The sequence below is a fragment of the Eumetopias jubatus genome, unplaced genomic scaffold, assembly GCF_037043125.1.
Source record: "Eumetopias jubatus isolate StellerSeaLion01/CBP00866 unplaced genomic scaffold, mEumJub1_p1.0 scaffold_3, whole genome shotgun sequence".
Lineage (NCBI taxonomy): Eukaryota > Metazoa > Chordata > Mammalia > Carnivora > Otariidae > Eumetopias > Eumetopias jubatus.
The window spans coordinates 182,712,489-182,734,976 of NW_028274809.1; the positions used below are offsets into that span (position 1 = coordinate 182,712,489).

A 22,488-nucleotide genomic window follows, 5' to 3' on the forward strand; every position below is an offset into this window, starting at 1 on the left:
TTTCCGTTTCCACCATCAATACATGAGTTCCAGTCAGTCCACATCCTTCCTTACACTAGCCTTGTCAGTCATTTTTAACATTTTTAGTCATTCTAGTTGGCATGTAGTGATACCTTGTAGCTTTATTTTACATTTCTCTAATGCCTAGTGGTTCGAACATCTTTTCTTGGGCCTGCTGGCCATTTGTATAGCTTCCTTTGTGAGGTATTTGTTCAGATATTTTACACACTTTTTCATTGGGTTACATTTGTCTTATTATTGAGTTAAAGGAATTATTTTTATATTCTGGACATAAGCCCTTTGTTGGATATTTTTGTATAAAAGTTATCTGAGTCTGTGGCTTGCCTCCTTGTGTTCTTAACTGTGTCTTTCAGTGAACATAAGTTTTTAATCTTGATTAATTCAGTTTTCAATTTTTAAAATAGTTTCTGCTTTTGATGTCTTATTTAAGAAATCTTTGCTAATCCAATGCCACAAAGATTTTATTCTGTATTTTGTTCTAGAATGTAATAGTTTTTGCTATTACCTTTAAGTCTAAGATCCCATCTGAATAATTCTTGTGAGGTAAGGGTTGAGATTTATTAGCATCATTCCATCATCATTTATTGAAGAGACTCATTGCTCCTTTCATTACCTTGGCACCTTTGTTGAAAATCAGCTGACTAGTGTGGGTCTATTTTGTGACTTTCTTTTATAACCCAGTGATTTACATGTCTGTCCTTATGCCAGTACCATACTGTCTTGAGTACTTTTGCTTTATGTTAAGTTGAAATTGGGTAGTGTAAGTTTTCCAATATTGTTCTTTTTTTCAAAACAGGCTTAGCTATTTTTGAAACATTGACTTTCCATATGCAGTTTTAAATCAGCTTATAATTTCTTCAAAAAAAAAGCAGTTAAGATTTTATTTGGGATTCCATTGAAACTGTAGACCATTTGGGGAGAATTGCCATTGTGATGATTTTAAAATATGCCCACAAATCCTTTTATAATTCAAGAAATGGAGTTTAATTTCCCCTCCTACAGTGTAAGCTGTACTTAGCAATTCACTATGGCAGAAATGGTGGTGTGTGACTCCAAAGAGCAGGTCATAAAAGACACAGATGCTTCCATCTTGCTCCCTCTCAGATCATTTGTTCTGGGGCAAGCCAGCTGCCATGTCCCAAGGACAGGGAAGCAGCGATATGGAGAGGTCCACATGGCAGTGTGTCAGCAGTAACTTGCCAGTTGTGTTTTTGAGCCACCTTGGAAGCTGATCCTCTAGTTCGTCTAGTCCAGTCAAACTTCACATGAGGGACGGTAGGCTGATATCTTGACTATAGCCTGGCGAAAGACCATGAACAACAGCCACCCAACAAAGCTGCCATCAGATTTCTGACCCTTTTTATAAACTGTGTGTATAACCAGTGCTTATTGTTTTAAGCCACTAAGTTTTGAGTAATTTGTTATTCAATAATAGATAACTAATTTATAGCATTTTAATAATATTGGATCTTCCAATCCATGAACATGGTGTATTTTCACATTTATTTAGCAAGTCTTTAATTTCCCTTTACAGTTTTTAAATTATCAGTGTATAGGCCTTGCATTTCTTTTATTAAATATATTCCTCAGTATTTGTGGGTTTTGATAGTATTTTAAATGGAGTTGTTTTTATAGTTTTTATCCCAATTGTTTGTTGCTGGTATATAATGCAGTTGATCTATGTATATTGCTATTATGTCCTGCCATTTTGCTATCTTTGTTTATAATCTTTGGTAGCTTTTTTGTGGATTCCTTAGGATTTTCTACATGCATGATCATGGCCTCAGGAAATACGTTTTGTTTATATGTTTTACTGTATTCTATTCTGTGCCTGTTTTTTTCCTTACGGCACTAGCTAAGACCTCTAATACAATGTTAAATGCAAGTGGATATCCTTGTCTTGTTCTTGCCTAAGAAAGCATTGAGTTTTTCACCTTTGAGTCTATAAGTGCATAAGTCATTCCACATCTTCACATTTATTTTTAGTTTATTATTTTTAGAACATTGTAAGAAACAAGTTTCAATATAAGCCTATTTTCTCTTTAATCTTAGTTTCTTGAATCAGTTTATGAAAGTGAATATAATTTTAAAGGGGGATGGTCTCCTTGTTAAAAGGAGTACTAAAAAGTATTTACACTTACACACCTGACTAAGGCTTTTTCCATGTGCTAGAGACTCGAGCTGTCTCCTTGTGTGTCTTTTCCTTAGTAGCAGAACTTTCATCTTATTTGGGGCCGGAGTGCCTCCAACTAAAAGATCACACTTCCTTTGCGTCTAGGGATAGCCACCACACCAAATCCTGGCATCCTGTCCAGTGAGCTGTAAGCCCACATGCTGGTGGGCCTTCTGGTTAGGCTCCTAAAGGAGCGTTTTGTCCTTCTGTCCTTCCTTATTGTCTTCCCGCTGCTGCCTGGAATGCAGCTAAGATGGTTAGAGCTTTTATAACATGAAGGAGAATAAACTTTGGTTGTATTTAAGCCATTGTTATTCATAGTTTTCTGCTTTACACACTTAACCTGATAATCCTGATACATGATTTTCCAGAAGGAAAAGTTTAGAGTAGCCTCCTAAAAAATAATCTGTGATCAGTCTAATTAATTTTGTCCTTATTCCAGTGTAACCTCCCAAGAATCAGGATATCCAGTGCTTTAATTAGATACTTCAAGATGGTAGTAAAAGATGAGAGCTCTAGGAAGTCTATCTGAATCACTTTTGCACTTGACAAAGAATGAGATTGCAAGACTCTTTCAATGAGTGCGAAAGCCACATGATTCTGTTATGAAAAGAGTAATCATTTCATAATTAATCACAAATGGCAGAAATAACTCTAGGCATCTCTAATTTGCATACATAGTAGAGACTATGTATGAGAGACTATGGGTGAAAAAAAAATAATTCCAAAGTTTCTTCTTTCTTTCTTTAGCATTTTTAGTGAAGAAAAGGAATATGTAAATGTAAGGTCTGTTAAGAGCAAGGATTTTCTTTGTTTTGCTCCCTGCTGTACCCCAGCATTTAGAACACAGCCTGGCACATGATAAATGTTGAGTAAGTATATGTTGAAAGAATAAACATTGGGTGAAAAGCCTCAGTCTGGTTTCCTCCAGACTTGAGTACATATGAAGTCTGTATGATAGGGATTGTTTGTTCCCTTGGCTTATCCCTGTCTTGCAGAGGCAGCACCTTCTCCCCAGGAGAGCAGCTCCTTGGGTTTATCCTATTGTCTTATTAGGTGATAGGTTTCTGAATGTTGGCACCATGGTTTCCAGGACCCTGGCAGTGCAGTTTGGCATGCAGATTTTTGTTCAGCAACACTTGCCTGCAAAAAGATCATCCAACACCTGGGTGTCATTGCCCGGTCATGGTGTCTCACCTTTGTCTGCTGTGGTTACACGCTAATGTTAAGCAGGACCAGAGGGCCCTGAGGTTTACTCTCTATAAGCAAGAGGGTCTCACCTATTTCCTACCCAGCAGAATAAATTCTTTATTTGCCTGATGAGTGTTATTTCATGATTCCCTTTCTAAAAGGACTAATAATCTGAAAACTCAGAATAAGGGTGTAATCGACGTCCATGTTTATTAATGGCCTAAGGAAAACAATTTTCTGTTGTTTTACATTCTCAGATTTATGAGGTAACAGCTTCTGTTGGCTTATGGGGAGCTCCTGGCACTAACCCAGGGCTGTGGCCTGGCTCTTTGGGGTAGGCTTTCAGCTGCATGTGGCCTAGATTGCTCTCTGGTGTCTTAACCTCTGGGTTTCTTTTCCTGGGCCAGGGTTCCTGATCTCTGCTGCTTGAATGCTCTGATTCTGGCTCTAGCTGGCCTTCCCAGAGACACGCCGCTTGTTTCATTTCACGTATCTGGTCATCCTGGATCTCACTCCTGGCCTTCCCAAGACCAGTGCTACTGCTTTGTCCCTTGTCATTGGGCCTGTCAGCTTGACCTTGGGCTTCCCGCTCTGAGGGCGACCGGAGCCCCTCCCTTAGTGTTTCCCCTGGCCTCTTGACATCCAAATCTGAGCATATGGTCTATTTTTAAAGCCTCTTTTTTCACGAACTGGGGGTTTCGAGAAAACTCTCATTCAGAAGTCCCAATACATGACAGGTTTCTGAGATAATGAAAATTAAAGTTAAAGGTAATGTATAAATGTAACAATAATAATAAGTGATACTCTCTCAAAGCTCTTGGTAGTTATGAGTTATAACTCAGGGAGAATTTAATGCAGTCATTGTTATCCCATCTTGTCATAGAATAAGGTGATGATTATCAAATATTTATAGGAAACTAAACTGTTTAAGCTCTTCATATTTTAGTCCTTTATGAATACCTAATGCTTACGAATAGCACTTTAGTTCGTTGACAACTTGAGGTCATGCTGGTGTACCAGAGGCATAGACAGGTGAGCTCTACCTTTGTGTCATATGGGAAAGTATAAGTTAGCACCAAAAATGTGTCTCTTGACAACCTCCCAGTTTCCTTTAAAGGAATCTAAAATAATGTATTTTTTTTTTAGGTTCATTTGCCATTTTCCCGGCAAAGACTTAATGGGTTCTTACTATGTGGCAGGCACTGTACTAGATGCAGAAGCCAAACTGATCAAACCAGCCACAGTTCTTCCTCTTCCAAAGCGTACATTCAAATAGGAAGTGAACCCTTAGGATGAAATTCAAGCAAATGAGCACAAAAGCCCTATTTTATCCCTGCCAGAATTTGCAGTAGTATATTTGTTTATTACGGGGGTTATAAATTATCCTAATTGTTCACAGGCTGGTCCTACTAAAACTGAATACATGAATTTGGAGAGTGTATACATGATGGTGGGGGACAGGGGTAGACATGGGCAGGAGAGTGAAAATCTTTAGCTTTCATCAATTCCTTGAAAGAACCTATGACCTACTCCCCCACTCTCCAAATTAAGAACCCCTGCTAAATTGTGAACTCCCTAAGTAGAGGCAACAACTATGCTTTTCATTATTTTTTCCTAATTTCTTTAAAAAGACATATTATGTAAAGCAAAAATAACAACATATTGCTAAGATTATAAGTATATAGGTGTAATATATAAAGTAGCATTGGATGGGGGTCATGTTAAGTGGGACTGTATTCTTGGAAGGTTCCTATATTTTACTTGAAATAATTCAGTATTAACTCTAAGGTCATGTGGTAAGTTAAAGATGGATATTGTAATCCCTAGAGCAAACACAGAAATATACAGTGAGGTATTGCTAAAAACAAAACAAAATCCAGTAAACAAATTAAAATGAAATACTAAAACTATTGGTTTAACACAAAAGAAAATTGGAAAGAAGGAACAAAGAACAAAAAAACAGATGAGACAAATAGAAACCAAATAGCAAAATCCACCTGTATCAGAGTAAGCCCATTAAATCTGAAGAGCTAAACACTCCAATCAAAAGGCAGAGATTGTCAATCTGGAATTAAAAGCCAGAAACTGCTATATGCAATCTATAAGACACACTTTAGGGGTGCCTGGGTGGCTCAGATGGTTGAGCATCTGCCTTCGGCTCGGGTCATGATCCCGGGGTTCCGGGATTGAGCCCCACATCGGGCTCCTTGCTCGGCAGGGAGCCTGCTTCTCCCTCTCCCTGCTTGTGTTCCCTCTCTCTCTCTCTCTCTCTGTCAAATAAATGAATAAAGTCTAAAAAAAAAAAAAAAAGACATACTTTAAACACAGACAAAAAAAGTGGAAAGTCAAAAGATAAAGATAGGGCGCGGGTGGCTCAGTTGGTTAAGCGACTGCCTTCGGCTCAGGTCATGATCCTGGAGTCCCGGGATCGAGTCCCACATTGGGCTCCCTGCTCAGTGGGGAGTCTGCTTCTCCCTCTGCCCCTCCCCCCTCTCATGCTCTCTCTCTCTCATTCTCTCTCTCAAATAAATAAATAAAATCTTTAAAAAAAAACTAAAACCTTTAAAAAAAAGATAAAGATAGATCATGGAAACAGAAAGCTGAAATGGCCACATTAATATCTGACAAAATAGATTTCTGTATGAATAATCCTAAAAACAAAGAGGGATACTTTGTTATGATGAAAGGGTCAATTATAAGTATGCATGCCTAATAACAGTTTCCGACTACATACAAGAAGTTAAAAGGGAACTAAAGGGAGAAGTCGGCAAATTCACAATCGTGGTTGAGGCTTTGAAACTAAACACCAAAAATTTTAAATTTTTTACTTAATTCAAATCTCACAGTTCTGTTTTGATCAATTATTTTCATATTTTGTTATGTGTATAACAACATTCTGCTCTTAAGCAAAACCAATGCAATACAGCCCCATTTTCTGTTTTCCTTCCTACCCAGATCTTCAGAAAAGGAATTTCTAATTCCTTGCCTCCAATTCGTTATGTTTTTGCCATAATTACTTCCTATCTCTTTCTTTATTAAAAAAAAATTATACACACACACACAGATAGTGCTGCCCCCTGCACCTCGCCTCTGTTTCCCCCATCCTGCTGTAGAAGAAAACCATGCTCCATGGCCCATAAATAGTATATACTATTAATCTTGTGTTTGGGAATCTTGTAAAAAAATGGATACAGCGTATGATACATTAAAAAATAACCTTAAACTAAACTGCTGTTTAGTGTTCCCTTGGATGAATAAACCAGTCTTTAGCCTTTCCTGTCCTGGGGACACTTTGTTTCCATTTCCTTGTTGTTACATACAGCACTGCAGTTGAGTATTCCCTAAAGCATGGCTTCGGCTCTGCTTAGATATTGCCATATGGCTCTCCGGAGAGCTTACACCACTTGACTTTCCCTCAGGACTGTGAGTGTTCTCCAGTCTCGTCCTCACCGAAACTTGATCCCAGATTTTTCCATTTTTTCTAATTATTATTATATTTAACATTGCATTTCCCTAAAAACAACTGAGAATAAACATCTTTTCGTGTGTTTGTTGGCCTTTTGAATTTCCTCTTCTGAAATTGCCTTTTCACCTGCTTTTTAAGTTGGGTTGATTGTCTTTCTCTGATAAAATTATAGTTTCCTTATGTATTTTGAACACTACCTTTGTTTACTGCAAGGATTCTAAGGACCTTCTCTAGGCTCTTACTTGTCCTTTGACTTCACTTACGGTAATTTTTGGCATACTTGTAGCTTTTAGATTATAAAATAAATATATGTTTTCTTTTATAGTTTGTGCTTTCTGGTCCTTATTTAAAAATCCTTCTCATCCCAGTGTCAAAAAGATGTGCCTTCTGTATTTTGTGCAGAAAGATTTAAAGTTCAGTGAATTATTTATTTCCTTAATCCGTTGGGAGTTTACATATGGTGTAAATCCATTGAGAGTTTACATATGGAAGGGGGGTGTGTACTGTCTTTATCCTCATGTAGAGCTCCCTCTGACTTACCATTTCCACTGTGCACCACGTGCCCTTGTCCTCCAAAGCCTCTTTCTATGCGCTTGTTCTTTAGGTTGCTTCGAGTAGCTCTACATAAAGACCACACTATTTTAATTCCTCAAACTTTATCATATCCTGAAAGCTGATAAGCCTTACTATGTTTCTTTAAAATTACTTTGGCCATTCTGGATCCTTTATTTTTTAAAAAATCTTTTTATTGTATGTATAACACACCCAGGTGTTCTTGAACTATAAATGTCATGAAACCAAACAAGTCACTATAAAGTGAACACACCCATAAAATGCCATGCAGGGCAGAGTACTGCCAGCCTCTGAGCGCCCCTCCCTCCCAGGACTGCCCTCCCAGGACAGACGGGTTGTCACCCTCATGCTTCGCTCCATGGTTTTCCCACTTGAGATAGATACATAGTTACATAGATAGATCGTTCAGATCGATCCACTTACAAAAGTGAAATCATATAATGTATGCATTTTTTGTCTCGCTTCTTTCTCCCAACATTATGTTTTTAAAACTTCAACTTTAAATATTCCAAATGCATTTTAGAGTTGGCATTTAAGTTCTAACAAAAAAAAAGCTATTAAGATTTTATTTTGAATTATATTGAATTTGTATTTTAATTTGATGAAAATTAGTGTATTAACAGTTTTGCATCTTCCCATTCATGGATGTGATGCCTTTATTACTAGGATCGTTTGTTTTTTGAATGTGCCTTTTTTTTATAGTTTTAAAATTTTTCTTTTTAACAGTTCGCTGTTCTGCAGATAGTTAATTGTTTTTCCTTTCTAGGCAGTCTATTTTATCTCTGGTAACTTTTAAGGACTCCTTTGTTTCACGACAATGGCTCTAGATATAAATTTCATTTTGTTATCCCTTTTGGGACTCTTGCATTTTCAGTCTGGGATTTATGTTCTTTATGAATTCTGGAAAACTCTTAACTATTATCTTTTGAAACAGAGTCCCGCTCTCTCCGTACTCCCTCCTTTGTCTCCTTCGGGAAGCTCTGTGAGCCCTACACTCTATGAGACCTTCTCTCTCTGGGTGGAATCTCGGGGGCAGAGCCCCAGGCCTCCCCTGTGAGCCGGCTCTGCCCACTTCAGGAGCCTCTTTGATTCCCGCCCTGCAGAGCCTTTACCGTCTCCCTGTGGAGGAGAGAGGGTGGGTATGGGCTCCGCTGGGTGTGAGCAGGAATTGGGGTTGCTTGCTGTGGAGGTGACTAGTGCCCTGCCTCACTCCTGCCTTCCGCAGGCCCTGGCGCCTCTAATCCCTGAGCCTGTCTGGGTCCTCGGGGACCTTGCCAGCACTTGGATTTATCTTTCTTCCCCTGCGCCAAGTGATTTCTAACTACTCAGCGTGTTTTCCATTTTGTGGTTCAGGATTACAGACGCTTTCTCGTTTCACTGAATGTGGAATTTGTTTCTGTTTTCATTTTCTTTGTTCTTCAGTACCGTTTTTGAGAGAAGTGGCATAGAAATTATTTGAAACCGAAACTCCTGTGCATTTACTCTTCCCTCTGCTCCAGTCTGTCTTTCACTCCTACCACTGCACCGAAACTGTTCTTGTAAGGTCATGAAAGGCCCCCATGCTGCCAGATCCGGGGGTCATTTTCCTCCCTGGCCTGGTTGAACATGGAGCTGCATGCTTCACAGTGGCTGTTCCCAGCCTGAGACGCCGTTCCCTGGGCTTCACTGGCGCTAAGCCCTTTCCTCCTGTCCCCTGGCAGCGCTGCCAGATGACTTCACCAGCCTCTCCCACTCCGTGCACGCACAGGGTATTGCTGGCTTGAATCTTGGCCGGCCTCTCCCACTCCGTCCATGCACAGGCAGGGTATTGCTGGCTTGAATCTTGGCCGGCCTCTCCCACTCCGTCCATGCACAGGGTATTGCTGGCTTGAATCTTCGCCGGCCTCTCCCACTCCGTCCATGCACAGGGTATTGCTGGCTTGAATCTTAAGTTCTCTTCTGCCTTCCGTTGTTTGTGCCGTGCCCTTGCTGTTACCTAGTACCATTGCTCTAACCGCCGTCGGTGCCCCTGATCCCCAGGTGCTGACCTCTGCTGAGTTTTCCCTGGAGTCCCCGGTCTGTATATCTGACTGCCCACTAGATACCCCACTAAGATCTCTACTAGATGCTCCCGGGCCCACTGCTGCGTCGCATTTGCTATCTGCACTGCCTGAGATGTTCTTCCTCCAGGTCTTCAAATCACTGGCGCCCCATTATCCTGAAGAGCTTTGCTCAAATGTCACTTCCTCCAAAGCTTCCCTGAACTCCTGACCTACAAACGGTCCCTGCTCCAGGCCACTTTATTTTGTTTCCTTCACAGAACTTATCTGGAATGGTTTGATGTGTTTGCTCACTCACTCCGTATTCTCCATACTGACCACCGTTACCTCTACAAGAGCAGGGCCTTGTTGATCTTGTCTTCTCCTGTCCTCTAAGTGCCTGGAACAGTGTTCAGGGTGTATTGGATGCTCAACAAATTCTTGCCTAATTAATTGATTTAAATTTTAGTAAAACATTTACAGTGTACTTTTCTCCTATTAGCACATTGTCAAATATTTTCTAATTTGGTACGAATAACTTATCCTAAGAATCAAATTCACAAAATTAAAGATTTTTGGGGGCGCCTGGGTGTCTCAGTCGTTAAGCAGCTGCCTTCGGCTCAGGTCCTGATCCCAGGGTCCTGGGATCGAGTCCCACATCGGGCTCCCTGCTCGGCGGGAAGCCTGCTTGTCCCTCTCCCACTCCCCCTGCTTGTGTTCCTGCTCTCGCTGTCTCTGTCTCTGTCAAATAAATAAATAAAATCTTTTTTAAAAAAATTAAAGATTTTTTTTCAAAGGAAGAGCCATACTCATTTTAATCTAGAAAACCAGTCTTTAGATGTCTATTACCTTAAAGATGAAAAATAGGCTTGCTTGTAAATATAATTGTGAATTACCATTGGCAAGGATTTTAAAACTAGAAAAATCAGTACTTGAAAAATGTATTAGAACACTTTGTAAATTGTAGACTGTCTTTATTTTCTGATAAATTTATTATATGGCTGGATCGCATCATTGGCCATTAAAGTTGTTTTCTGCCAGTATCTCTCTCTGATGGCCATCTGCCAATAAGAATAACCACAGAGTTAGGTCAGCGTGAAAGTGTTTTTATAAAATCAAATCTTGTATGGCTGTTTTTGTTAAAGAAAATATTGTTTTTTAAATATTTTGCCAGTTCTTTGAGTGTGAAGTGGTTAGAACTTCGCTGTCTCTCCTAACTTTATAAAAAACAAATTTGTTTCCTGAGTAAATTTTTGTTGACTTGTACTGCCTATGACTGTGCAGCTGGGCAGGAGTTTTAGTTATCATGCAGCACTGTTAAAATGAAAGAAAATGCCATCTGAAGTATTTTGTGGTTATTGATTTCTGTGTTAATATGTTCTTGAACATGGTTACAGGGAAACAATCCCATTGGACTTTCCTCTTTCAGGCATCAGGCATCTGCTACAACAGCCAAGTGTTCCGACTCCACCAGGTGCTCTGCATTCCCAAGTGGGTGGCAAAGTTCTTTTCTTGGACACTTGAGCCCATCTTCTCATCTGCAGAACCTGCCACCGAAGCCAGGATTGGGATGGGGGCCACAGTAGACATCCAGAGACAGCAGAGGATGGAGCTGCTTGACCGGCAGCTGATGCTCTCTCAGTTTGCACAAGTGAGACAACAGAGACCGCAGGTAAGCAGCAGAATCGTAACTGGAAATGCAGAAGTACTCAGTGGCCTCAGCACACTTCACCTCTCTGGCTGTCTGTGTGGCCGAGAGTACGTTTTACTCCTGTGCATTGCAGTGTGGATAATGTGACGTCTCCACATAGGATAGGGGTCTCTGATAGTGGCTTTTCTTAGGTTTTGGGTTTTTTTTTTTTACATAAAAAAAGAAAACTTGCTGCTGAAAGACTGGTCAAACTGGACATTCTTGTTCCGCTTCCATTAGATGAACATTGTTTCTTAGAGAAACACCAACCTAGTTAACAAGACGTGGTATTTATCTGTCCTTATAATCTTGTAAAAGCCACAGTGTCTTCCTGTTAAAATGCTTATTATCATGTGCTCTGGAGCAAAGATCAGATGTAAAACTCAACTTTCCTTCGTTGAAATGGAGAGAATATGAAGATAAAAAAGTTACAGTGGAATAACCAATGAATCAAAGGCTGTGTTTTCTTAGCCTTGTCATCAATATCAGGAAATATTGCACATTTATCTAAAAAAACTGCTGTATTCAAACACTCTAATAGCACACTTGTCTCTCAAGGGTTACTGTATGTCAGCCCAAACCTCCTACCTGATCTTGCTCTGGCACTCTGTGATCCAGCACCCTGGGCTCATTTCTTATGTCTGTCTTCTTTACCCTTCTTTGCTTCGAGGTACTGTTCTCTCGTGCCATCTCCCCATCTCCTGCCTTCACCGGGTGTGAGAATTAGGTCTGCAGGCCTCATGGTGGTCTGGAAAAGTGAAATCAAGTGTGACATCCCAGTGTCCCCTTGGAGATATGGGTCCCAGAGTTTATATCTGGGGTGGAAGAAGGGGTCCCTTATTAATGGGCTGAGTCTACAGGTGAAAAGGAGAAACACAGGTTGTTCCCTGTAGGTGTATTTGAACTTGAGATGACTCTGGAATATACAACAAAGATACCTGTGATATGGTTAAATGTGGAGGACAGACTTCTCTCTTTGGGAGGTCAGAGCTGGAGGTGTAGATCATGGAGTCAACTTTGTAGGGTTGACTAGGTGCTAAGTGAGTTCTTTAAGAGAATTACATCCAAGATGAACGTACGTGTGTAGCAAGAGGAGGGCCTGGATCCTTCAAGGAAAGAGAAGGAAGAATGAAAAGTGTGAGAACTCAGAATGACCAGTGTCAAAAAATGGAAGTCATGGTGAATATAAATATTTTCCAGGTAGAATGGGCAGAGCTGTGAGGGAAAGAAATAGGGTGTGATTCTGAGGCTTCTGGCTTAGATAATGGGATAGATTGATGCTAGCACCATTTCACCAATATCAAAAGAGCAGACCTGGGGGAAATATATTGACTGAGGTACCTTCAGAATACCTGGGACTCCCCATTAGATAGCTATGGATCTCATGCTCATGAGCAAGCCAGAGAAGTTGTATTGGTCAGCTTGGCGTCCCCAGGGACATTTTCATGCATGAAGTTTCTCAGGGAACACTGTCGGGATCAGCATCTTTGGGGGGGAGTGGTGGTGAAGGACACGGGGAGGCTTGAACAACCGTTATGAAGACAGTCTAAGCCAACCTGACAGAGAGCTGTGGAGCTGAGGAGAGCCCTTCCAGATTGCACCAGATTTGGCCAAGGAGCTGAAACTTGAAACCTCTACCAGCCAGTCACTGGTTGCAGATTACAGGTCTTGGGGTCCCGACTGGCTGTCCTTGGATGCATACCATCCACAGAGGCGGTGTCCCTGGAGAACTGTCAGCTACCAACAATCCCCCTCAGCAGGAAGATGGAGCACTTCAGTCCTGGGGAGGTCCGAGATCTGGGCAGTGGACCAAAGCATCCACGCCTTGTGCTGTTGGCATCTTCTTGGTTCACATAAGTTCTTGGAGCAGCTTCTCCAAGACTCGGTGACTCTCTTTCCCCAGGAGAAACCTTCAAGAGGAGAGTTAGGACACACTTCATCCCCTTCTGCTGAAGCTGGTCTCCAGGCCACACTGGTCATCATCTCCCTCCTCTACTTCCCATTCCACTGTTGGCTGGAAGACATACTTGGTGAAGTGACACAGAGCCTCATCCCTGTGAGGTCTGAGTCCCCGGTCACCATGCTCTCTCAGGCTGTGTCTGCTGCCCTTGTGCATTTAGCATAAAAACCGGGCCATGGGAGGGCCAGGAGACGCCCTCGTACCGCACGTGTTTCTCCCTCCTTTCTGTCCCCTAGCTGCACCTTTTCCTGAGGATTACAGCTGCTTGATCCTGCCATGATAACGATTTCTTTCCTGGTCTGCTGCTCTTTTGGCACAAGAGCCCAAAATGACTAGGCAACAGCTATAACTTAAAATGTAATGGTCTTCTTATCTTGTCCCCAGTGGAAGTGTTACCCTCCTGGGAGGTGAGCTCTCTAAACCCATGGAATCTAGTTTCAGGGACAGGAAGCCCAGATTCCCAAGAGGGTCACTGGGTGAGAGGGTAATCAGAGCCACTTCCCCTCCTACCTCTAATTTCCAAGACCCATGTCTTCTTCCTGCTGGGGACACCACTCCCAGAAAATGGTTGTTGATTTAGGGTTTGTACTGTAGCTGGAACCCACAGTGCCATCCTTTAGAGGGCATCCACTCCAAACTGGCATTTCTCCTGCTCCTGCATCTGGCTGTCTCATTGATCTGGCGAGCGGGCAGCTCCCGGGTCGTGTGATATGTGAGAGGGTCGGTGCATCCCGTGCGCACTTTGTTATAAGTGACCTCGTGATCTGATGCAGTGTTAGCTGGAACCCTGGTCAGTAGACCAAACTTCTGTAAACCCACAGATGGTGGTGCTGTTTAAAAGCAGGAGACCTAGAACCAGAATATGTGTCAATTCCAGTGAAGATGAATTGCTGCCACAACAGAGTATCAGACTAGGTGGACTGAACAACAGAAAATTCTTTTCTTACTGTTCTGGAGGCTAGAAGTCCAAGATCAACGTGCTGGCAGGGTTGGTTTTTGGAGAGGACTCTCCCTGGCTTTCAGATGACAGCTTTCTCACTCTGTCCTCAACATGGCCTTTTCCCAGATTGTGCATGCTCTTGGTGTCTCTTCTTATAAGGACACTGGTCCTGTTGGATTAGGGTCCCACCCTTATGATCTTGTTTAACCTTAATTACCTCCTGAAAGGCCCTGTCTCCAAATCTAGTCACAGTGGGGGTTAGGAACTTCAACCTGTGAGTTTGGGGGTGGGCAGCGTTCAGTTCATAACACTGTCCCTTCCAGAGTGAAAAGGGCCCAGTATAGTCTGTCTTGCACTGACTGTTGCTTCTCCTTGAAGGGTGGTGGTGTATGAGGGCTCGGCATTGGTCTGTGTTGCTGTCACTAGCTAGTCCAGAGAGTGCGGCCCATGCAGAGCCTCCATCCCTGCCATCATGTGGGTGGCTGGTGATAGAGGCTGGATGATGTCAGTTGACTGAGTCATTCTGTCTCTCTCTTCTGCCATAGGTGTTTCTGGTAGATAAGCATTCCAATATAATGTTCAAGTCTTGTTTCAGTGTATTCCTTTATATTTCTTTTGCCTTGTGCTGTCATGGTTCATCTCCCCACCCGGCAGCCGCTTAGTGCTCTTTGTCACCACCCACCTGTGGTCCTCACTTGGCTCTGGGGTCAGAGTCGGTCAGTCGTTACTTGAGACTTTCTGAGCAAGACTGCTGGGTACTCTGTGTGGGCACCAGAGAAGTGAAAAACATGTCCTTTCCCCTAATGATTCTGCTATCAGCTTCAGGGAGCTTGGGCAGATATACCTGAATTAGATAACATCCGGGAACAACAAAACATTGGCCTGAGCACCCAGAGCATAAGAGCGCCGTCAGTGTGGTCTGATACTGTGTGGTTTCAGGGCCTAGGAGGACAGACAGGATTGCGTGGGCTGAGATGAGGCAGCTTATCCCCAAGCAGAGGACCAGCAGGAGTGGTGCAGGCGTGGAGGTGATAAAGAGGCCCTGGAAAGGAAGACCTTGAGGAAACCCCTGGCCCCAGCTGAATCAGGGCCGGGTACGAGTGAGAGCCGGGAAATCACGCTGCACCTGTAGTAGAGGGAGGGGTGTTTACACCTGACAACAGGGGCGCCTGGGTGGCTCAGTCATTAAGCGTCTGCCTTTGGCTCAGGTCATGATCCCTGGGTCCTGGGATCGAGCCCCGCATCGGGCTCCCTGCTCCGCAGGAAGCCTGCTTCTCCCTCTCCCACTCCCCTGCTTGTGTTCCCTCTCTCGCTGTCTCTCTGTCAAGTAAATAAATAAAATGTTAAAAAAAAAATAAACCTGACAACAGATTTGGGTTTTGACATAGGAGGCTGTGAAATGTGGTTTAGCTGGTAGTAAAGGCAGGACACTGTTCTAGAAAAATCTGTCTTATTGCAGTGTGTACTGTGGAAGGGAGGAAGGAGAGAGAAGGTAGGAAGAGACAGAAGACGATCTTTAAATCTAGCTGTGTGAGTGCCATGGCCAGAATCAGGGCATTGTCCTTACTGAGCACCTCTCTGCTCGCTCGCTGTTGTTTCTCAAGGCTCTGTCATGCCAGCAGTTGACCCCCAGTCCCTCCCGTTCACCCCGCCGTCAGCTCCAGCAGCCAGATCTGGGTTACAGACCGGACTCCCTCTCTCCTGGGCTCCAGACCCAAACATCCTCCGCCTCCTGGACATCTCCACCTGCACACTCCACGGGCACGTGAAGTCTTCCATTTCTTTGCTAAATTGGCTTCTCCTCCTCCCTCCCTCCCCGAATGAAAAGCACCATCACCTGCCCAAAGACCCAAGCCAGAACGTCTTGGCTTCACCTGCAGGTAGAAAGCCGTCATCCCCCGTTTCCATCGCTCTGCCTTAGCTCGTCATCACTTAGCTCGCACTTGGAGTCTTGCTACAACTTCCTCTCCCCTCCCGGAGCCACGAGTCATCCCCCAGAGTGATCTCTTTGACGGCACAAATCTGACTGTTTCACTCCACCAAACTCCTTCAGAAGCCCTTCGTGGCTTTCAAGGTAGTTAACACTCATTACCCAGAACCCTTCCTGCGTTTTAGCCACGTGTCCTCACCCGGCCCCATGCGCAGCCTTTGGCTAACCCCGCTCAGCTAGTTGGAGTGTATCAGAGCCCTGGTGTTCCTCACCCCTTGCCCTCGCTTCTGCCCTGTGCTCTGCCTAAAACAAAGTTCCTCACCCCCAGCACACACACACACACACAGGGTTTGCTTACCCAACTCCTGTTCACTCTTCAGTGTTCCTTTCAAATATCACCTCCTCTGGGAAGCCTGTTGCAGCCTCCCGGTCGGCTCTGAACCCCTCTCTATTCTTACAGCCCCTGGGGTCTCTTTCATGGCACTCACCATGATCAGGCGTCTTATTCCAATTTACTTCCCTGTCTCTACCAGTAGTGTGTCTTGGGGTCGGTGGAGACTTTTTTCTTTGTATCTCCAGTATGTGAGTAATGCTTGGCACATGATAGGAACTCACATGTTCGGGGAATTAATGATTAAATGTGTACAATAAATATTTACAGAGTTAAGGTACTGAGGCCAGCTGAATACAGGTGAATAGTCAGGCCTGGGAAGTATACAAATAACCTCTCTGAGAGGACAAGTGTGAAGCAGACCATTGAAGACCCCCTGAGACTCACGTTTCCAGAGCACAAAGAGGAGGAAGGAAGTGGTTCCAGGGAGGTAAGGAGAAACCCACAAAGTTCAGCAGCCAGGGAGAACAGAATGTCTGAGGGAGAATGGGGGAGTGGGTGTTCGGATTCAGGTACCACTTCCCCAAATTAAAAGCCAAGATGAGACAGTAAGGAGGAAAGGACCACTAGACTCAGCAAGAACCGGTTCACTTCTGAAAGGCATGTCCGTGGGAGTGCCACGTGGATTGGAGGTGGAGGAGGGGCACGCACCCCTTCCGTTCTGGGCAGCCGGCCTCATTCCAGGACCCAGCTGCGTTCTTTGGAGTTAACCGTGATGCTGTACTACTGCAGACATTTTTAGGACGCTCCACAGCATTGACAAATTCCATGGCTCGAAAGGACGGTGGGCCGTGGGAGGACTCTGTAGACGTGGCTGCCTCTGGAGCGTGAGACCAGAGCACCGACAGGGTCAGTGTGTAGCGTCCTTCAGTTCATCGGGCACAGCGACGTGATCTTTTCTGGACACTGCCATGGTACTTGACTGCTGAAAAGCCTCGGGACGATTGTCTCGAGGACTAGGAGTGACGATCCCTGAGTTTACCGCGCGGTCGGGCCCCAGGCCTGCCTTCTGGTTCTCCTCGCCCTCCACCCTGTGGTCCTCTCACTCCTCTGAGCATTCATGGGGGCAGGGTGTTAGTTACTCCGTGGCTCCACTCCTCTCCCCCCGACAGAGTCGCTGGCTGCATGGCTGAGCACAGCTCAGAGTCATTTGGGTACTTGCAGCTGCGGATCATTTTTCCACTCGGGGCCATTGCATAACTTTTCACGGGTTTGTGCTTTATTCATTCATCGAGGAGTATGTGAGCTCTTGAAGGCCAGAGCTGTGTGTTTTGCTCAGTTTTGTCTCTCTTGGTCCTACTGAAGTGTGTAGCCCTGGGGGAATAAAGGACACTGATCTGGCCCTCAGGAGGTTTGCAGCCCACTAGGGGAGGAAAGACGAGTCAGTAGCAGGCGCTGGGTCCCTGCTGGATTTCGCGTGCAGCAGAACCAGAGTCCCAATCCCCCTCCATGGCTGAGGGGAACCTTGAAGACGCCAGCATTCAGGTAGGTGTTTCAGGCCCAGGGAAGCTTGGGAGACAAAGCAGAGGCGCTGGAAACAGCTATGGGAGCGACAAGTAATTGCCTTAGCACAGGTTTCCCGAAGGAAGAGGCTGGGGAGAGCGCAGAGGCCCGGACAGAGCGGGTCTTCGGCCACGTGAAGAGTTGTTTTTCCTTTTGTTCTGCGAGAAGTCATGAGTCAGTGAAGCCTTACAAGGAAGAGAGCAGGTTAGGTTTGTTTTTAGGAAGGATTATTTTGGCCGTAATCTGCGTGGTGAGTGGAAAAGGTGACTCGGGAGGAGGAAGACCAGTGGGGAGGTGATGAGGGCTCCGTGGTTTCAGGATGTTCATGGCGGCGAGGCAGAGCCCCCGCTCGGAAGGATAGCAAATGTCCGCGGTCAAGTCTTGCCGAGTGTCTGCGCGTTCACACCTCCAGGGCAGCCACTGAAGTTCCCCACAGTCAGGAACGTTTGAATGGGGTTGCCGCATGCGTCTCCACAGCTTCTCTGCTCCCAGGGGCCTCTCTGCCAGTCACGATGGAAGAAACCCAGGTGCTCGCAATAGAAAAGCAGCAGAATGTAAATGAAGGAGCAAGGAATTTGCAGTTAAGGGATCAACCCTCGGTTGACAGGGAGATCTGTACACAATCTACCTCATAGTGTTGTCATGAGGATAAAAGAATTTATACAGAATTACTTTATATGCCAGAAGGATCTATCAAATATTAGTTATGATCTCATTGGACATCTGTTTTCCAGCTCTCAGGCTGTTTGAGAGAGAGTTCTGATTTAGGAGCTAACCTGGTAGTTACTACTCTTAAAAACTTGTAACCTTTAGAACAAGGGTCAGTAGGCTATGGCCCATGGGCCAAACCCAAAGCTAAGACTGGTTTTTGCATTTTCAGTGGCTCTGTAAGTACCTGCAGAGGATCTTCAGTTTTGCCTCTTGGTCTTCAAAGCCTGAAACATTCACTACCTGACCTTTGATAAAAAAGAACTTTGCCAGCTTGCTGCTCTAGAAGATTATGTAGCCAGCAGCTTTCAAAGTGAAGTTTTACCAAGAAATCTTAATTCTCTCTGGGTTCTGATCATCTGTTAGTTGTGTGTCCTGCCATTTTCTCTTGTTAATGCCACAACAAAAACTTAGTGATTGAACTTTCCAGAAGGTACTTCTGTAAAAATCTCCATTTCCCTTGGAAGCAGAGTTAAGGTGAAGCCCACTGTGGGTGCACCGTGCTTGGTGTAAGCCGAGTGGGAGTTTTGTCACAAAAGCGGTGGAGTCTGTTAGTGCTAATTGCTTTATTGCCTCTTCACTTCTTTGGGCTTCCCAGTGTTTCCTGGATGACAGTCTACCTCTGTTTTCAGTAATAAGCAGTCTGTTTGACCCACAAGGAAAGAAGATGTTGCCGCCTACAGCAGCTCACCATTATTCACAGGTGCATTTCAGTTATTTGTACAGAGTGTTAGTTGAACTGAGCTGGCTCTATCCTCTCACCCTCTCTTAGTTACATTTTGTGGCTGTGAAAATTGTTTCTCTATCTTCCCCAGTGACCGTTGTTAGGTAACACCTAACATATACATTATTGTGAGTCATAGCTGCCTTGCAAAGCATGAGTGTTCCCATCATTAATCAAGTATTTTTAATTTATTTTTTTAAGTATTTTTAATTGAATAAAATATTTTTAGTGTATTAAAAGTGCTCGCAGGGGTGCCTAGGTGGCTCAGTTGGTTAAAAGTGCTTGCAGGTTCTTAGTGTGTTTTTTAAGTTTTTAACTTTATTGAGCTAGAATTCACATACCTTACAATGTATCTCTTTAAAGTATATAATTCAGTGATTTTTAATATATGGACAAAGGTGTACAACCATCAGTACATTAAATATTAGAGCATTTTTATTACCCCAAAAATAAACTGCGCCCAGTAGCACTCACTCCTCAATCTCCCCAGACCCCTAGCCTTAGGCAATCACTAATGTGTTCTTCCTAGATTGCCTGTTCTGGACTGTTCATATAATGGAATCATACACTGTCTGGTCTTTGTGGCCCGCTCATCCATGTTGCGGTATGCATGATTATTCCTTGATGTGTTTAAAAGCAGGACCCACCTAGTAGACCTTTGTGCTAGCATGTGCTATCCCATCGAATGAGTTTCTGTCATTGCCCCTTCACCTGGCTAGGCCTCTGATAAGCTTCTTACTCACCTCTTGGCCTCACCAGCATTACAATTTCCATTAACACTTTCCACAAAATATATTTAGTGTCTAGCCAGGATCTGGGGAGCATCACAATGAACAAGACAGCATAGCATGAGCCTTCCTCTCCCTGAGCAGAGAGTAGAACAAGACGATAACAGTACAATGTCATGAGTGCTTCTCTAGGAGAAGCCCCCAGCCTATCCATTGGGGGTTAAGAAGTAGTTTGTGCAGGAAGTACATTGTGAGTGGAGCCCTGCAAACTATATACCTGTACCTTTGTGTGAGTGTGTGTGTGAGTGTGTGTGTGTGTGTGTGTGTGCGTGCGTGTGCGCGCACGCAGGCGCGCGTGCAGCCAGAGGGTCCACCTTGAATCCAGAGGGGCAAGTTCTCAGCCTGGATGAACCCAGGCAGCCTTAAAGATGGCACGTGGCATGCGGCACACTTCTCAGCACTTTTCCTTTTTAGCTTTGCTCTTTCACTTTTTGGTGCAATTTGATTTAAAAATGATTCTCGCCAAGTTGCTCTGCTGCCTTGTCAACAAAGCGATCTCTAATCAGTTAGAGCTAGTTCTTTTATGACTTTCTTTCTTTTATGAGTGTGAAGTGTATAGTATCAGGTGCGGAATAAGTTACCAGTGCTTAGTTGATAAAAATCTGCAAATTAAATGAAAATTAGGTGCAACAACTCTATTTTCAAGTGAAATTAAAGCTAAGCTGTTTATCTCGATCTGTACCTCCTTGCAGAAACTGTTACGGTTTAGGGGCTCTCCTAGTTGATCATACTGACCTTTTTGACAAAAATTCAGAAGAGAAAGATAGGATCAATCTAAATTCTAATCCCTCTCCAAGACTGACTCATTAAGTGACCTCGAGAAAATCATTTCTATTTTCCATTCTGCCTCGGTGTCTTCATGAGAAAGAAGAGTGTGGTACAATCTCATGATGACGTACTCAGTATTTTGGAGAGAGAAGTTACAAGCAATCCTAGTCCTTTTCATAACTTGTCTCTTATTAATCACTTTTTTTAAAGATTTTATTTATTTGAGAGAGAGAGAGCACGAGAGGGGGGAGGGTCCGAGGGCGAAGCAGACCCCCCGCGGAGCAGGGAGCCCGACGCGGGACTCGATCCCGGGGCTCCAGGACCACGGCCTGAGCCAAAGACAGTCGCTCAACGACGGAGCCACCCGGGCACCCTCACTTTTTTTAAAACCACAAATGAATTTAGAGATGTACCCCAAAGTAGACACACTGTTAAACAGGAGTATTTAAGAAAAATCATCCTCATAATCATTTTACAAATTTTTCCTACCCCCCGCCAAAAGCCATCCCTATGGGTTTTCAAAACCAGAAAATGATTCTAGTGCAGGAAAGATCATTGGGGTACCCAGGAGTTTCTCAGGAAAAATCCTCATGACCATCTTGTGAAGGCTTGAGTTTCATGGAACCCACTCCAGGCTCAGACTCTGCAGCCTGATTCTGTGGTTGAAAGATGTGGTTTTGTAAATAACGCAGGAGGAGCCCAGGAATTTCCAGAGCAGTGAGTAATGACTCTTGTGTGAGATTGTAATACAGATTAGCGATACAGAGATTTTAAAAAATCATACTTTTTAAAGTGATAGAGATTTATGCATGTTGAGCCTGGATTCCCCGGGGGGCCGGGGGTGGGGGGTGGGGGACTGCAAGAAACGGGCATACTCTGGGGCTCAGAGCATGGGCTTTGGGCTGAGAATGGCCACTGCACAGCACTGCACTCCTCTGCATCTGCCTTTCTCACTGGGGGACTGTCCAGTCTGCAGTTGTAGGAGCGGTGGTTGCTCAAGGAGCTCAGAGAGGTCCTTGATCAGTGCAGCAACACTGAGGGGTAGTGCAGGAGAGTATAAAATGGAGGTCCCTAGACCAGTGTCTGCTGGGAATCCCTCCTGCAGCAGCTCTGGCAGGTGGCCATAGGGCTCATTTTGAGAAAGAACTGCTTGGTTCAAGATGTTCTTTAATATATTGAATAGGAAGAGGCAACTCATAACTAGTTTAAGGATCATCTAGACCAGCTTCCCATTTTACACATAGGGAAACCTGGACTCTGTGAATATTCTCTGAAGTGAGCAACTTGACTTGAGTTCTCTAGACGCTCAGAGAGTGAGAGAGCCATAAGGATTTGGATTGTCGAGAAAGAAGCCAATTATAGATGCAAAACAAGAGCCGGGTTCTGTACAAACTGTGAGGACAGTCAGAGGGAACAGGGGAGGGCATTTTAGGGACAGGCACACTTTGAGCAGAACTGTCAGAAGGGACACAGTGAGTGGAAGGAACATGCAAGGGAGAGGAAGAAATAATTTAGAATGGGTCTGGTTTTGGAGGATCTTCAGACAGGACAATAATTTAGGTATGATGCGGTAAGATTTTCCAGGGAGGCCATGGCATTGTGAAAGGACTTAGAAGGACGTTTCACCTGGTGTGTGGATTGAAG

The 22,488-nt window shown here is 44.1% G+C and overlaps 1 protein-coding gene across 3 annotated transcripts in view; it reads left to right on the forward strand.

Annotated features, from left to right (window-relative positions):
* UBAC2 (UBA domain containing 2) overlaps window positions 1–22,488 on the forward strand; it is a 170,191-nt gene that overhangs the window by 117,517 nt on the left and 30,186 nt on the right. For all 3 annotated transcript variants that reach the window (XM_028112056.2, XM_028112057.2, XM_088021885.1), the window contains exon 7: window positions 10,872–11,114. In XM_028112056.2, coding sequence (XP_027967857.1) covers window positions 10,872–11,114 — 243 coding nt within the window. The remainder of the gene's footprint in view (window positions 1–10,871; window positions 11,115–22,488) is intronic.